Source organism: Benincasa hispida, chromosome 6 (genome assembly GCF_009727055.1).
Source record: "Benincasa hispida cultivar B227 chromosome 6, ASM972705v1, whole genome shotgun sequence".
In the NCBI taxonomy this organism is placed as follows: Eukaryota; Viridiplantae; Streptophyta; class Magnoliopsida; order Cucurbitales; family Cucurbitaceae; genus Benincasa; species Benincasa hispida.
In genome coordinates, this window is record NC_052354.1 from 11095125 (window position 1) to 11112106 (window position 16982).

Consider the following 16982-nt stretch of genomic DNA (forward strand, 5'->3'; position numbering starts at 1 on the left):
AGGAAACACAATCTCTTACATACGCATGGTTATGCATACACCTTTTTTGTATACACATAAACCCACTTAATGTGTACCTCTTTCGTACACATGGTTACGTATACACCCCTTTCGTATATACATAACCCACTGAAGGTGTACCTCTTTCGTACACCTGGTTAAGTATACACCTCTTTCGTATACACCTATCCTACTAAGTATGTACCTCTTTCGTACATCTAATTATGTATACACCTCTTTCGTATACACATAACCCACTGAGTATGTACCTCTTTCGTACACCTCAGATCCTCTCTATAAATGTAGGGATGCGTACCTTTTTCGTATACATGGTTAGGCATACACCTCTTTCGTATACACATAACCCACTGAGTATGTACCTCTTTCGTACACCCCAATATCCTCTAGGTGTGTATCACTTTCATATACACCAGTCCTAGTATATCTCTTTCATGTACTAGCGCCCTTGGACGTGCATTACTTTCATGCAGTCACATAGTCTGGAAAGGAAAGGAGATTGCATCTAACTTCATATTACATATAACATTCACCTAATCATGAATCCTCTAAAATCTTCTCATCGTAAACCTCATGTTAATTAACCTCAACAAACGTATTTAATCTAGTTTTAAATGGATCAACTGTAACATATCACTTTCATGCACTAAATCATGTAAACAATACAGTATTCGGGATTTCGTAATATATCATACAGTCTACGCATTCTCATAATAAATCGCATAACTATATAGATCAGTAAATGTCTAATGCTAATCTAGCTTTAAGGCACTCTAATAGGAGTGCTTCTTAACTCATAATTTAAGGGTCATGCTCAATCTTCATTTAATATAACTAATAAAATTCCAAATCAAGCTCATACGTAATCATATTTCGATATATTACCACATGCTCATATATCCTTCATAAGCAGTCCACACAACCTCAAAACAATCAAAATTATTCAAAGAAAAACTATTGTAGGATCCTCAATGTTAAATCTACAGTGTATCGCTTGGCACAAAAGCGATTCCAGTAGTAAGATTACTTACTTTAATCAAAATTCCACAAATAAAATCAGACAACCAAATGATGACCGCGGTTTGAAGTAACAGCTCTAACATACGAATACAACCATTAAATTTCAGTCTAAGAATAATTGCGAAATCTCAAATTCAAATCCACAATACCCAAATGCTTACCCAAAGAACTTGATCAACAACCACTCCCACGATTTCGGCTCCAAAATCTCCTGCTAATAGATTTTAAATCCCAATGGACGACGACTTAGAACCTTAAAGATACAAGGGTTAAGTCAAACTTAATTCAGTAATCAAAGCGTGCCCACAAACCAACAATAAGGACCATAACTCTTACCAACACTCTTGCAGAACGATCTTGAATCCGCTGGACAGTTGTTGCTGTGATTTCCCAAGTTCAAATATAAAATTAAATAATGCGACTAATTTAATCCTTAATCCAACTTAGTGGGCATCCAAAATCTTTCAAGAAACCTAACCACCAAAATAGATCTTACCAAAAACGAAAAGTCAAGCTGCTGGAAGACGGCTCGGCGCGTGGTGGTCAGATGCTGGATCAGTGGCAACTCAAACGGCTCTCCTGTTGGGCAAGCGGCGGCGAGGTCGGGCTTGGGCAGTGAGGGAGGCGGTGGAGACGTTCGGGTCTGGGCAGTAAGGGATGCAGCGGCGACGTTCGAGTCTGGGCAGTGAGGGAGGCGAGAATTTAAATGTAATAATAATAATTATTATTAAAAAAGGAAAATAGTATAATTATAATTAAATCATTTTCTTATTCCATTTTATATTATTTAATTCCTTTCATTTTCCAAAGAAAATTAATTCCTGCCATTAATTTTCAAATTGAATTTCAAAATTGAATAATTTTCACGCCAACACTTAAATTCTCGCACTTATACTTCATATCCAAAATTCCAAAAATGCCCTCCAACTAAGGACAATTACTGAATTTCCAAATAATAAAGTTACTGAAAATTACATTATTATTAAATAAAAATGTGCGGGGTGTTACTGTACACATTGTTATTAATAAAATAAGAGTTATTTTATTTGTATTTACTCATATCCAATAAACAAATATCCGTGGTTATTGTATGTAAATTTAAGCATGTATATGAGATATACAAGTGGATCATGCCTTAAGTAATAACCTAAAAGGTCTGTAGTATAAGGATAAAAGAGGGATACTTTATCCTTGTGACACTATGGATACGGTCTACTTTGTAGAGGTTTACAAGTATTGTGAACTACTATAGATGGTTTGATCTTGACCATTCATGTGGAGACATGTGAACATGGGTGTCATATACAAAGAGTTTGTATAATACCGGACCATGAGATGATTAGTCTCTTTATATAACGTCGTTGATAATTGAGACTTACATCTCACTTAAATGACCATAGGTGACATGACCTTAATCCTGAGTGTTTTGGGAACTTCTGTCTATGAGGACGGTCCTTTGATTAGTATGGGTGAGAGTGGCCAGATTGCCAAATCAACAAGCCTACCATTTTGGGGATTTGTCTGATTGGGGAGCTGGGAACTCAGTTATACAAAATGGAATTCACTCCTTCCCCAAAGCAGAGGTAAGTAGATAGATTGCTCCCTTAAGGGCTAATTCCGGGTCTTGAACATAATGGTCACATCCTCTCTTTGGAGGAGAGGACCCAGCCATAGTAGGACTATGACTTATTTTTCATTAGAGAAATCAATGGTACTTAAGAAGTTAGATTTAACTACAGGGGCAAAACAATAAATTGGCCCAGCTATACTTACGAGCGATCTATGAAGGGTTATCACACTGTTGATTGGTTGATCTGTGAAGGGTTTGAATGAACACTCCTATCGAACACAACGAACTAACCACCAACAACATGAACAACTTGATACTCCTCAAACCCAATCAAGTCCAACTCGATTCACGAATAGATGTAGAACACCACCTCAAGTATTACCTTGGTATTCTCGGTGTGAGAATCTAGAAGTTGTGGGCTCTGCATGATCTCTTGGCTTGAGGAAGAGAAGAGGTCTACGATCAAGTAGACGATCGAGTAAGTAGGAGATAAGAAACATTATCTATCGCATAGACGATATACTCAATCGTTTAGTAAACTGAAGCCTATCGCATAGATTTTGCTACTCGATCGTTTAGCAACGATCAGTTGAGTAACTATCGTATAATCAACTCTTAAAGGATGGTTTAGTCTCTCAACGGCTATCACTCAGTAAAAACAATTTTCACTTGATAGCCATTTCTGTGAGAATTATCCGAATGGATCACCTTCTAATTTTGGAAAATAATTTTTCTTTTATCTCACGGTTATCATAAAACTTCCAATAACCTCCCGCTCAATCGATTATTAGAGAAAAAGAATTAATTATCATATAATTAATATATTATAAATAAATATGATAACCAACTTATCATATTATATTTATAACCTATAGTTTTAATATTTCATTATATGAAATATATAAACCATAGTTCTTTTTCTATTTTATGGTACTTAATATAAATCGTATTTATATTAATTCCTCCAATTAATATATTTCATACATCACACCAATTATATCATATATAATTGAATTTTCTCTTGTTAATTTGAACACTTCAAATCAACTTCAAAATCTGATTTTCAACTTGAACCCATTGAACTACCAAGGGGACCTTGTGAACCTGTAGCTTGAAGCTCTAACGGTATGAGATAACTAACTAAACTCTTTAGTCACGAGATCCACCATTCGTTAACTGCCGAACACTCCACTAAAGACCGACAGTTGAACTCTTTTCACTACAGATATATTTTTATGTCCATATAACCAATCAACAATGTGATAACCCTTCACAAATCGCTCGTAAGTACAGTTAGGTCAATTTACCGTTTCGCCTCTGTAGTTACATCTAACTTCTTAAGTACCACTGATTCCTTTAATGAACAATAAGTTATAGTCGTACTATGACTGAGTCTTCTCTTCTAAAGGGAGGGTATGGCCACTATGTTCAAGACCCGAAATCAGCCCTTAAGGGAGCAATTTATCTACTTACCCCTGCTTCAGGGAAGGAGTGAATTACGTTTTGTGTAACTGAGTTCCTAGCTCCCCAAATCAGACGAAACCCCAAAAAGGTAAGCTTGTTGAGTTAGCAATCTGGTCATTCTCACCCATACTAATCGAGGACCACCTCACAGGCAGGAGTTCCCAAAACACTCAGGATTAAGACCATGTTCACCTATGGTCATTTTAGTGAAATGTAAGTCTCAATTATCAACGGTGTTATATAAAGATACTAATCATCTCGTGGTCCAGTCTTATACAAACTCTTTGTATAGGACACCTCCGCTCGCATGTCTCCAATGAATGGTCAGGATCAGACCATCTGTAGCACTTTACAACTTGTAAATATCTACAAAGCGGGTCATATTTGTAGTGTCACAAGGATAAGGTATCCCTCTTTTATTCTTATACTACATATCATTTAAGTTATTACTTAAGGCATAATCCACTTGTATGTCCCACATGCATGCTTAAGTTACATGAAATAACCAATCTCAACATGTTCTTGGGTGGATTGACCCCCACCAAGCTCTAATAACACAGTCTGCATCCTCTATCAGGAGTTAACATGCCTCCAATTTACATGGAAAAGCATGAGAAAAACGAAAAGGGAAGGACACATGATTTAATATTGAAGCGGCAAGAGAAAATCTGGATAAAAAAAAGTATGGAAAACAGTTAGGAAGCAGATCAGAACAATAGACAGTAGTTGTAAGAGGAAGAAAAATATTATAAAAATTATAAAGGTTTGCAAGGAAGAAAACAAATATGGAAGGAAGAACATCAAACATGCAAGGAAGAATATGAAACATGCATAAGGAAGAACAGAGACGAATTTAATAACATATAAATTGATTAAAAAAAAACTCATTCAAGCAAGTGGAACAGTAGACAGTAGGAAGATAAAAAACATCAAGGTTTGCTTTGGACAGTCTAGAATAGGAATCGCAAAATAGAACATGCAACAGTCCCGAATTAGAAAATCAAACAACGAAGGAAGAACATCAAACATGCAAGGAAAAATATCAAACATGCATGAGGAAGAATAAAGACAGATTTAATAACATATAAATTGATTTTAAAAAAACTCATTCAAGCAAGTGGAACAGTAGACAGTAGAAAATCAAAATCATCAAGGTTTGATTTGGACAGTCTGGAATCGGAATCGCAAAATAGAACATTAAACAGTCCTAAACCAGAAAATCAAACAACGAAGGAAGAACATTAAACATGCATGAGGAAGAACAGAGACGAATCTAATAATATATAAATAGATAAAAAAAAAATTATCAGGGTTTTCCTTTGGACAATAGCAATCGGAATCAAAAAATAATATCAAACATGCATCAAGAAATCAATACGGATTTAACACTAATCATCAGCGTAGAACAAGGTAATAGCAAAAAAAAAAGTATATATGAACAAAAAAAACATAGATCTACTATAAAATTTTAAAAAAAAATCGAAGTATCGTTAGATCTACAACAAAATCGTTTGAAATCGGAGAATAGACATACAGAGAAGCCAAAAAAACCCAATCAAAATTAGAGAAACAAAGAGACGTACAGAGAAACAAAAAAAAATATATACGAAGGAACCAAAGTAGAGAACGAAGAGATGAAGAGAAATACAACCAATTCCAGCTAGAGAAACGAAGAGACATACAACCCATTCCAACCGGAGGGAGAACGAAGAGACCAGACGAAGAAGAGAAACCAAACGGCGAAAGAAAGGAGGAGAAAATGAAGAGAAAGAGAGAGTGGTGATTAATTACGCATGACAGGAGAAAGAGAGAGGGGGGGAAGAATAATGCACCTGCAAATGGGGCGTGAAACGAGGGAAATAAACGAGGGGGTAAAACGGTGGGTTTCAAACCCACTAGTTTTAAGTTTCACGACCATCAAACATCGGGTGGACTTTTTAAGTCCACCCAACCCAACTCAAGCCCACCATCAAACACCCCTTAAGTTTCGAAAGGGTAGACCATTGTGATGTCCAAAATGATTAAACAAAAGGAAATTACTTGAAAAAAAAATACCAAAGATCTCCACATATGTCAATGAGAGATTTGATAACAAAGGAAGAATTCCAAATGTTTTGGGACCTGTCTCTTTGTCTCATATGCTTCATTCTTTCTCAACTTAATCCTTGCAAAACATCAGATTCTGAGTCAATTTGATTGGCTTCTTTATCAGCAGGCTTGAATATTTCGAAGACAGCCAAAGAGAAACAAAGATATAATTACATCACATCACATACCAAATCCCTTTTGTTTTTATTGCTCAACAACACATTGGAACTTTAGAACATCCCAAAGTGGTCCATCTTTTCTTTTTCTTTTTTGCAGTCTAGTCCTCCCCATGAGGCTGTAAGACCCTGAGTTCTTTGGAGAAGTTCATCGCGTGTTAAGATAATACCGATTTTAAGCCTAAATCCTAAGTAGATTTAGGATCTCTTTGAAACGACTTTTCAAGTGCTAAAAAGTGTTTTTAAAATACTTGGAAAGTCATTCCAAATAGACCCTTACTTTACCTTCTTTTTTTAGGAGACATGGGTTATTGTTCGCATAGCGAAGATATCATATCGATATGCTCGAGAATAAGTCCAATCATATAGGATCAAAATATTGGATTGATGTCACCACTGATCAAGAGCTGAAAGACTTATTCAAATGATGAACAAAATGAATGAGTTTTGACTTGACATTATATCAGAAGCATTCTTCTGAGTTTCCATTTACTGATATATATATAACAAAACAACAGCTAACTTCTTTGGAGCTGCCGGCTTGTATATTTTCAAATTCTATCAATAAGGAAAAAAAAATGGCATTTTCTTCAGCTTTATATTGCAAATCATAACAAAAAGATTCCAGCTTTTTTCTATAGAATAGCAATCCTTAGCCAATTGGAAGATTAGAGAACTCCAACAATGGCTTTATTATGCACACCCTTTTAACTTTTATCCTCTCTGCTTCTTACTAGCCAGTATTCTTTGAAACCCTTCTTTTGTTAACTTCTCCACTTTGATTTTCCCCAAACAAATTGAAAAAATGAATCAAATTTCCATCTGGGTGTTCCTTGTTTGTTCATTTCTAATCCTCCTTCCCAATTCTGATGCTGTGGATGATTCTGCGAAGAGCTCACTGATTCAGTTTCTTGCAAAACTCAGTTCTCAAAATGGTCAACAGAACAAAAATCTTGGATGGAACATTTCTTCTGATCCTTGCAAGGATGGATGGGTTAGTGTAGTCTGTGATGGAAGAAATGTTTCTGTAAAGAAACTGCTTCTTGATGGGTTGAATCTTTCAGGAACTCTTGAAACAAGCTTTCTTTGCAATTCAAAGCCTCTAATGGACTCCCTCAATGTTCTCAGCATCAATTACAACAACATCTCTGGAGAAATCCCAGCTGATATTGAGAATTGTAAGCAACTAACCAGCTTTCATGTAAGAGGAAACAAATTCCATGGAAATCTCCCAAGTTCTTTATCTAAATTAGTGAAACTTAAAAGACTTGAACTTTCAAACAACAACTTATCTGGGAACTTACCAGATTTGTCTAGGATTTCAGGCCTTACCATGTTTCTTGCTGAGAACAACATGTTCTCTGGAGAGATACCTCGGTTTGAATTCTCCAATTTAGAGAGATTCAATGTTTCCTTCAACAATTTCTCCGGTCCGATTCCAACTGACGGCAGTAGCTACTTTACTTCAAACAGCTTCATGGGAAATCCTCTGCTTTATGGTGAACCATTACCAAGAAAATATCACTCACTCAAGCTACAAGAAGTCAAACCAGAAGTTGAAGAATCAAAGCACAACAATAAAAACCGTATCTTGATATACTCAGGATACGTAATAATTGGTGTTTTGTTAACAGTTATAGTCATTTTCATGATATGCAAAAGGAGGAAAAAAGAAAGCAAAGAGGATTCAAGGATTTCGAGCAACAGAATTGTAGCAGTGGATGACGATGGAATTAACAACAATTTCAGTTCTGTTTCTTTGTCAAGTGAGTACAAAACAAGCAAGCCAGAGTTCTCAATGCTTTCAAATGAGAGTGGAGGGTTGTCATCATCACTGATTGTGCTAACAACTTCAGTGGTGAATGGTTTGAAGTTTGAGGATTTGCTTAAGGCTCCTGCAGAGTTGATTGGTAGAGGGAATCATGGGAGTCTTTACAAGGTTATGTTTGATTATGGAATGGTATTTGCTGTAAAGAGGTTTAAGGATTGGGGGATTTCAACTGATGAGTTTATGAGAAGAATGTGGAAGATTGATAGAGTGAAGCATCCTAATGTACTTCCACCACTTGCCTTCTATAGTTCAGATCATGAGAAGCTTTTGGTCTATGAATTTCAGCCGAATGGAAGCCTATTCAGCCTTCTCCACGGTAAGATTTGAACCTTTTAATATGGTCATTTTCACTTTAACCTAACTGGTTTCTTTGTTTTTTCTTGTTTAAATCAATCCCATATGTGTTTCATAATCCATCAATAATGTTGAAGCCAAAATTCGAACGGGAGAAGTGCACCTAACCTTCGTGTGACCCTAGTATTGAATTTGTTTGAAGAGTAGAACGTAGCATACAAAAGAGAACTTGCACACCGAAGTGATGCTTAAGTTAGAGAGTGAAAGAGTGTGAAAATTGGGGAGTTTGAGAGCAAGATTTAAGTTATCTTATATGGAGCTATAATAATGTATTTATAGAGGAGGTTGATTTAAGTCTTCTCATATTCCCTTTTAGAAACCGATTATCTCATAATCTGATATGATAATTTGTTATTGGATTGGGGGCATGTTGGACATCCGTATGATGATTAGGCTTCTCGTCCTCTAAGGACGAGATTTGCCTTGAAGGATGAGGAGGAGTTGAGGGGTGGGTTGACCCAAAGGCCTGACTTGGTGATTGTGTTGAAATATAAACTTGATTTTGGGTTAGAAGTATTTGGGCCTAATCCAAACAAAAGCTCAATGTCTAGAATTACCATTCTAAAGAAATTACTTGTAGTAGATGCTTAGAGTATATTGTAGAACTCTTTTGAATAGATGAGAAAATGTGTAATCATAAAGAATAGTCTAGAAAGTCATTTGCAGCCACTACTAGACCATGAATGTGTTACAAAATCCTAATCATAAATTTAGGGTGTCAATTAGTATAAATAAGAAGGATGTCTTAGAATTTGTCTCAAGCCAAACTATCAGAAGTGATCGATAACATAAGTGGCCGCAGGAGAGTTGGGCCCAAGGTTCAACTCCCCTTCCTTGACCCATCATGATCTTACCATTGTCTCATTCCTGTTTCCTTCTTTAAGAATTTATTCTTTTGGTCCAAAATTACCTAGTTTCTCATTTGAAATCTCAGGATCAAGCCAAAACGAGAAACCATTCCCATGGATCAGCAGGCTGGAGATAGGAAGCAGAATAGCCAAGGCATTAGCACACATGCACAAGGCCTTAGAACAAGATGAAATACCTCATGGAAACTTGAAATCTTCAAACATACTCATCAATTTGAACATGGAGCCTTGCATAAGTGAATATGGGCTCATGGAGATTCATAGCCATAAAATTACCAACTCCTCCTTCAAATCAGATGTTTATGGATTTGGGCTAATCCTCCTTGAACTGCTAACAGGGAAGCTAGTAAAAGATGAGGAAGGAATTTGTTTGGCAAATTGGGTTAAAACTATTCTTAGAGAAGAATGGACAGCTGAAGTTTTGGACAGATCTTTAATGGCTGAAGCTGCAAGTGAAGAGAGGATGGTCAATTTGTTGGTGGTTGCTGTTAAATGTGTTGAGAATTCTCCTAGTGCAAGGCCCAATATGGACCAAGTTGTTGCCATGATTGATTCAATCAAGGAGGATGAAGAGGAAAGTTCTATCATTTCTGTTCATTGAAATTTTTTATTTGGAGAAGTTGTTGACAACATACAAAGTTTGATCTCTAAGACTAATATTACCATAACTCTATCTATATCTAATCAACTTTCAATTTTATATCTAAAGGTTGATAATTTTGTGAATTAATTACAGAAATTGAAAATTTTAAAACTTGTTATAACTTTTCTTTCAAAAAGAAAAAAAAAAAATTATAGACTATATAAATGACGGTTTTATAGTCTATTGACCAAACTTATAATCTAACTACGAAGATACATTTAATGTATGGAATAATTTCAAACATATATCTATAAGATGATGATTTGTAAATAAGTTTTTTTTTTTTTAATTTGTACAAATCACCTCTGAACTATGAGCCTTTAATTCGATCAATTTGCTAACTTTTTAAACATTTTAAATTCTATTGAATTTCACTTCAATAAAAAATTTAAAATATATTTGTAACTGAGGAACAAGTGTAAATGTAAAATTTTAATATTAATTCAAAAAGAAATTAATTATTATTTAATTACAAATTTCGACTTATTTTTATATGAGTGATTGTTTTAAATGACAAAACTGAAAATTAATTATTATTTAATGCGACCTAAGAGGTTCTTGCTCTTAGTCAGTCTACTCAAATCCCGAGATCGTTTTAGACACTTTTGCTTGAATAACACTTGTAATGCTCATCACACAACAACACATCCATGTTTGGCCAAAGGATCAAATGCTTTGCTTTTCTCTCTATTCACTCTAAGAATAATTACAATCACCCATGTGTGAGAATGAATGGGATGGTTCCAAGTGTGGACCTCACCCTTATTTATACAAATTATAATTAACAACTTCTATTCTTTAAGGAGTAGTTGAGATACTTGGGGAAGTGTACTACCTAAGAATATAAAATCCAATTTACCTATTATTTTGCCTCAAGTAATTCCACTCACTAATAATAGTAAATGACCAAGTCAAGTTTCTAAACCTTAGGAACTCTTGACTTGTTTCCAACTCAAGCTTCCTTACTCCAAGTTTCTTAGCATGCCACATACTTGATCATTTTCCTTCTCTAGAATGACCACAAAGTATGGAGAAGAGATTAGGCTTCAGTCGTTCACGTCATCCACACAATGTTCTATTTACCTCCTCACCAACCACACTATCTGTCGTGCGTGCTTGTGTACCCATGCACACAACCTTGACACCTCCTCACCAACCACACTATCTGTCGTGTGTGCTTGTGCACCTATGCACACAGCCTTGACAGATGTCTGTTATTGTCTATAAAAGACAGTGACATTTTGCTATATTTGTAAATGAAATGACCAATTTTCTTATTTTTGAAAACAACGCTTTTATATTTTAGCTCAATTCTTTTTATTATTATTATTATTTTCTTTATAAATTTTAAATTTCATCCAATGTTATCTCAATAAAAATATAAATTAAAACATTAGCAAACTACATGGGATTGATGGCAACAATTAACAAAGTAAACGATGTTGATTTATCAAATTAAAAATTTAGAGGTGTAAGCATAAAAAATTACAAAATTCAACGAAGTGATGAATCGAATAAAAATTCTTGAATGTAATTGTAATAGGTTCTAATAATTTAGGAGTGGTTTGTGCAATTTTCCTTTTTAAGTTTTGTACATATCCTCACACATAGAAGCATAATTTGCCAAAAAGAACTTAGCTAAATTGGCATTAGTATGTGTCGAGAACCCAAAGTTCCAGGTTGAAATTTTCCTACCTCATTTATATTAAACATAATTCCTTTTGTTTTTTTTTTTAATTATTGTTGACAAAAAGTAGGAAGTTTTTATCCAACTATATTATCAAATATATGTTGATATTTTGCTAATTAAAATCGTGATTAGGAGTTGAGATTGGAATATATGACTCTTAAAAAAAAGATATAAATGAATAACCAATTTTAGTTAAATTGACATATTATTTATTATTTTAAAGGAAAAATATCAATTTGCACTCCTAAATTTTGAGTTGTATGAATTTAAACCCTAAACTAGGATCTGTATTAATTTAAACTCCAAATTTTGGGATGCATCAATCTAAACCCTGAACTTTGAGACTTATATCAATTTAAACTCCAAACTATCAACTTAAATCTTGAACTTTCGTAAGTGTATTAATTTAAACCCTAAATTTTCATAAATATATCAATTTAAACTCTGAACTTTTATGGATTTATCCAAATAAAACATAAGATTTAAGTTGATATAGTTATGAAAGTTTATGGTTTAAGTTTATACATTTATAAAAGTTTAGGTTTAAATTGATACAACCCCAAAATTTAGGGTTTAAATGAATACAACTATTACTTTAGGTTTAAATTAATACAACACCTAAAGTTCAGAGATATAAATTGATATTTGCTCTATTTTAAATTTTAGAATTGCAATTCGAACATGTAATTCATAAAAGTGATACAGTTGTATAAGACACTATCAATTACTTTACATTTTGATTCATTTGTATTTTTCAAGTTGCCTACTTGTTTATTTATCTTCTATCTACTTCACTATCTAAATTTTAAATTCATGTCATTCAAATTGTTATATATATATATATATATATATATATATATATATTCTTCTTTTTTCTATAAATAATAATAATAATATATTTTTATATTATGTTAAAATAATTAATTACTACGTGGTAATTTTTCCCACACCTAAACTTTTTTCTATAAAATATACATTAAGTACCAAACATAATAATAATAATACACACACATAAAATAGAACAATTTCTATCGTTATATTGTCAATTTCTTTGTTATTTATTCATTATTTTCTCAATTTATTTCCTTCGATTTAGAAAATTATTAAGGCATGTAATTACGGTAAAGTTATTAGAAAATCGAATACCTTCTCCCGCTCACATATTTTGGGCTGTTTTTTCTTTCATTTTTAAAGTAGAAATTCTTAATTAGAAATCTATTAATAAAATTAAGTAATTTTGGTGTAACATTTTTAAAAAACTAAATAAAATAGTTGGCCGAGGTGGCAAAAGAGAATAATGAGGTATTGATTCAATTATATTTGAATTAAATACGATTTAATTATATTATTTGAATTAAATACGATTTAATTATATTATTTGAATTAAATACATTTTTTATCTCCCTGTATCAACCAACCTATGGTTGAACTTAAAAAATAAATAATAAAAATCTGACTATAATTTAGATGATAGACATAATTGGGAATTACATTAATGAACTTCTTTTTTATATTTCAAAAGTATAAACTCCACCATTAAGTAATTACATTAATGACTAGAGTGTTAAAAAAAAAACGATAGACCCGAAAAAACCTATCAATTCAATCCAATTTGTACGATTTGGTTTGGGTTATCAACTCTTTTGAGTTGGATTTGGTTCAAATAAATGATAAAGTTATGAATTGAGTTTGTTCGTAGATTCAACTAAAAGAACTCAAATCAATCTAACTTATTATAAACTTTAAAGATATATATTTTTTTATTTATTACAATTAGGTATGAATATATTTATTTTACTTTTATTTAATTTCATTAGTTTTTTTAAAATTTATTCTTCAATGACTCCTAAAAGTAATTTTTCAGTGCTTTGAAAATATATTTTATATTATATAAATTGAAATTGAGTGGCTAGTCTTAATTCAATATATGAAAATAATTAAATCAAATTTTTACGTGTTAACATTTAACTTTTATTTAGAACAAAAAATTAAACAAATGACTCGAGTAACCCGAACCAAGCATAAAACGTTTGGGTTGGGTTGGATTCATTTTTTAATAAGGGTTATTTTGGTTAAAGAAATTTATAACCCGAACAATTAGGTTGGATCTAAAATGTCCTTTAACCCAATCAAACCCAATCCACGAACACGAATCATCGTTAACTGTTGTTTTACTTTTTGAAGTGTTGTATTATAATTTTTCTTGTAAGTTTGTATAGGATAATAGTTGATAAACCAATCATTGCACACCTCATATAGATTCAAAACTTTGGTCTATTCACCAAACAATTATTTATAAAATTATAATGAATATAGGTAGAGTTGAGATTGATTGTTTTCTTAGGACTAATGTTTTATTAAGTAAAGGATATTTCAATCAACAAAAACTATATGAAGATGTTAATGAAAGAAAAAAGTTCAAAACTTTTTGTTGAAAAAAGGAAGAAAAAAGTAAAAACTTTTGGCTTTAACTTTTATTGACATTTTTCAAGCACTACATTTACAAAAAATTGCATTGAAAGGAAGCAAAGAAATCAAACTTGTAATCAAATTATTGTTCATTTACTTTCCCTCCCAACTTACTTTCAATTAGGCAATTACAAAAGGATATGTATCCAACTCATACAAAAAAGAAAACCATAATGCATTACAAATATTATCAACTTTAAAAGTGCCTAATTGCCTAAAAAAAGGCACATGATTGCTTGTGAAGGATGACATTCAAATTCCTTGATTGTCTTTTTTAAAACAACCAACTAAGGTGTAATTATCAATAAAAAAAAAAATCATTAAAACAATATAAACTCAAGCTTCAAAACTTTAACCCCTTATCAATAAAAATGAAAATAAAATTAATTCGGTGAAAATTTTGAACCACTAACCTCGATGTTAATTTATAATTTTAAAATGTTATGATATGTTTCATATTTTAAAAGAAAAAGTTTTTAAGAGTAACAAATGTATCAAACATAAAATTTAATTATGTGTTTAATAGAGTCCTAAACTTCTAATTTTATATCCAATAGATCTAAGAATTTTGCTAACATGAGCATAATTCTGTGATGATTTGCATACTCCTCTTGGAGTCGAAAGTTCAAATCCATATACCTCCATGTTTGTTGTACTAAAATGCTATGATTTCTTTTTTTTTTAAAAAAAAAAAAAAAGAAATGCTGAATAGCTCAAAAATTAATGGTACACAACTAAAAATTGATAGATTTATTAGACACATTTTAACGTTAGAAACTTTTTGTTTAAGAATTAAACACCCAAAATTTGAATAGGATAATTATTTTAAATGATAAAACTGTTGAAAATATTTTTCAATATAGCAAAATGTCAGTGATAGACAGTGACAATTTTGTTATATTTGTAAATAATTTGTCTCATTTTGCTATATTTGAAAAGAACACACTTGAATAAGTAGTAGACATCTTTTAAATATAAAAAAAAAAATTTAAAAATCATGGACTAAAAATGTAATTTAGTCAAAGATACATTAAGCTCAAAATTTTCTTATATTTCCTTTTTTTTTAAACCCTTTCACATGTTACATCCTTGAAAGCAACAATTACTAACCCAAACTTCAAGTAATGTATTGAACCAAAGCAATAGACAATTTTAGGTGATAAATAACTTCAAATAAAGGCCACAAATCTCTCTCTCAATTTGGCTGTAAGTTTTGTTCTTCAAATATTATATCATTTTTTTCCTCTGTCTTTACTAATTGGTCCTGGTTAAATTTTAATTTTACCCTCTCAACCTTGTCAATTATGCTTCTTAAATTTTCAAATTTGTTTAATAAATTCTCAAAATTTATAAATTTTTCATAGATTTTTCAACTTTTTTTTCATCTAATATATTCCTAACATAGACGGGGCTACGTAGGGGCCAGAAGCACGTACTTCCCTTAATTTATCTATCTTTTGTATTTTTAATATAAATTATAAAGTACTATATATTAATATATATATAAAAGTTCGAATTGAGTAATAAAAATGTTGGCTTATTGGTGTATAGGTTTGTTTGATGGTAGTAGATAGGAGTTTGTCTCTTATTACATTCAACATTTTATTTTAGATTTTTATATGAGTTTTTACCTTTTTTTAATAAATAATCAAATGATATATTTTTTTTTTATCAACAACAAGACTGGAAAGTTTATAGCCTTTTTTTCTTCTTTTCGAAATTTATTTTTCAATCTTAAGAACATTCGATTAAAAAGGTATTGTTCATTTTTTTATACAATTTTCATATTTACATTACACTTTACATATTTTTGTTTATTTCCATATTATTTTTACATTCACATTTACTTGCATAGATTTTTAAAATTAATTTCAAAGTTTAAGAGGATTATTTGCTGTCACTTGTTTAGATATACAAACTTAACAAGTAAGTTTTAAAATCTTCTTAGACTTTAGGTTTTTATGCCTTTAAATCTATATAATAGAATGTAATATTCTTATTATTAGTACTTTTGTAGAGTTAATTCAAAATTAATATGGAGAGATATTATAAAAGAAAAATAACAATAGAGATTGTAGAGGTATCATCTTCAAAGAAGAAAAATGTTTTAGATTTTGATCGATCTTATACAGAAATCAATCTAGAAAAACTACTTGCACATTTTGGTCTAAGAACCAAAATTTTTTAGATCAAGTTCATATAGCATATTTACTAAAAGGCCACTGTCAACCTCGCAATCGTAATTTTCCACTTAAGATTTTTGGTACAAAGTCAAGATGATTTAATATAGCTTGGTTAAGTGAATATTCTAATTAGTTAGAATATAGCATTTTAAAGAATGTTGCATTTTGTTTATGTTGCTATCTATTCAAACCAGAAGTAAGTGAAGAGTCAGGATCGGTTTCAAAACATGAAAACTTGTAGATGACAATTGTAATGTAATAAATTAGTTAATATATGAAGTTATGAATACTTTTTTTTTTTATATATTCCTTTAGAATTTCTTTATTAGACTTGTACATATAGTGCCCCTAAATAAAATTTCTGTCTCCTGTCATTGGTTCCTAACCTATTAACTTTTTCAAATAATTAATTAATCTATTAGGTATAAATTTAAATTTATGTCTAATAAAATCCATAACTTTCAATTTTGTGTTTAGCTAATTTATAAATTAAAAAGAAATATCAAATAGAACTATGGCATTAACTTTTCGTTGTCATGTTGACATTTTCATCGATATTTACACATTTTTTTGAGTTTCACATCGATATAAAGGATGAATTGAACTT

General features: G+C 31.6%; 1 protein-coding gene across 1 annotated transcript; it reads left to right on the plus strand.

Moving 5' to 3' along the window:
- Positions 1–6927: 6927 nt before the first annotated feature.
- LOC120080382 (probable inactive receptor kinase At2g26730) lies at positions 6928–10048 on the plus strand. The gene is made up of 2 exons (XM_039035028.1): positions 6928–8483; positions 9456–10048. Exons 1-2 carry the CDS (start codon positions 7142–7144, stop codon positions 9989–9991), a joined length of 1878 nt encoding a protein of 625 aa, XP_038890956.1. The 5' UTR covers positions 6928–7141; the 3' UTR covers positions 9992–10048.
- The last annotated feature ends 6934 nt before the right edge of the window (positions 10049–16982 follow it).

Coding starts and splice junctions, on each gene's coding strand:
- LOC120080382 (XM_039035028.1), top strand. CDS start 7,142: ATGAATCAAATTTCCATCTGGGTGTTCCTTGTTTGTTCATTTCTAATC. Junction 8,484..9,455: donor CCTATTCAGCCTTCTCCACG/GTAAGATTTGAA, acceptor TTGAAATCTCAG/GATCAAGCCAAAACGAGAAA.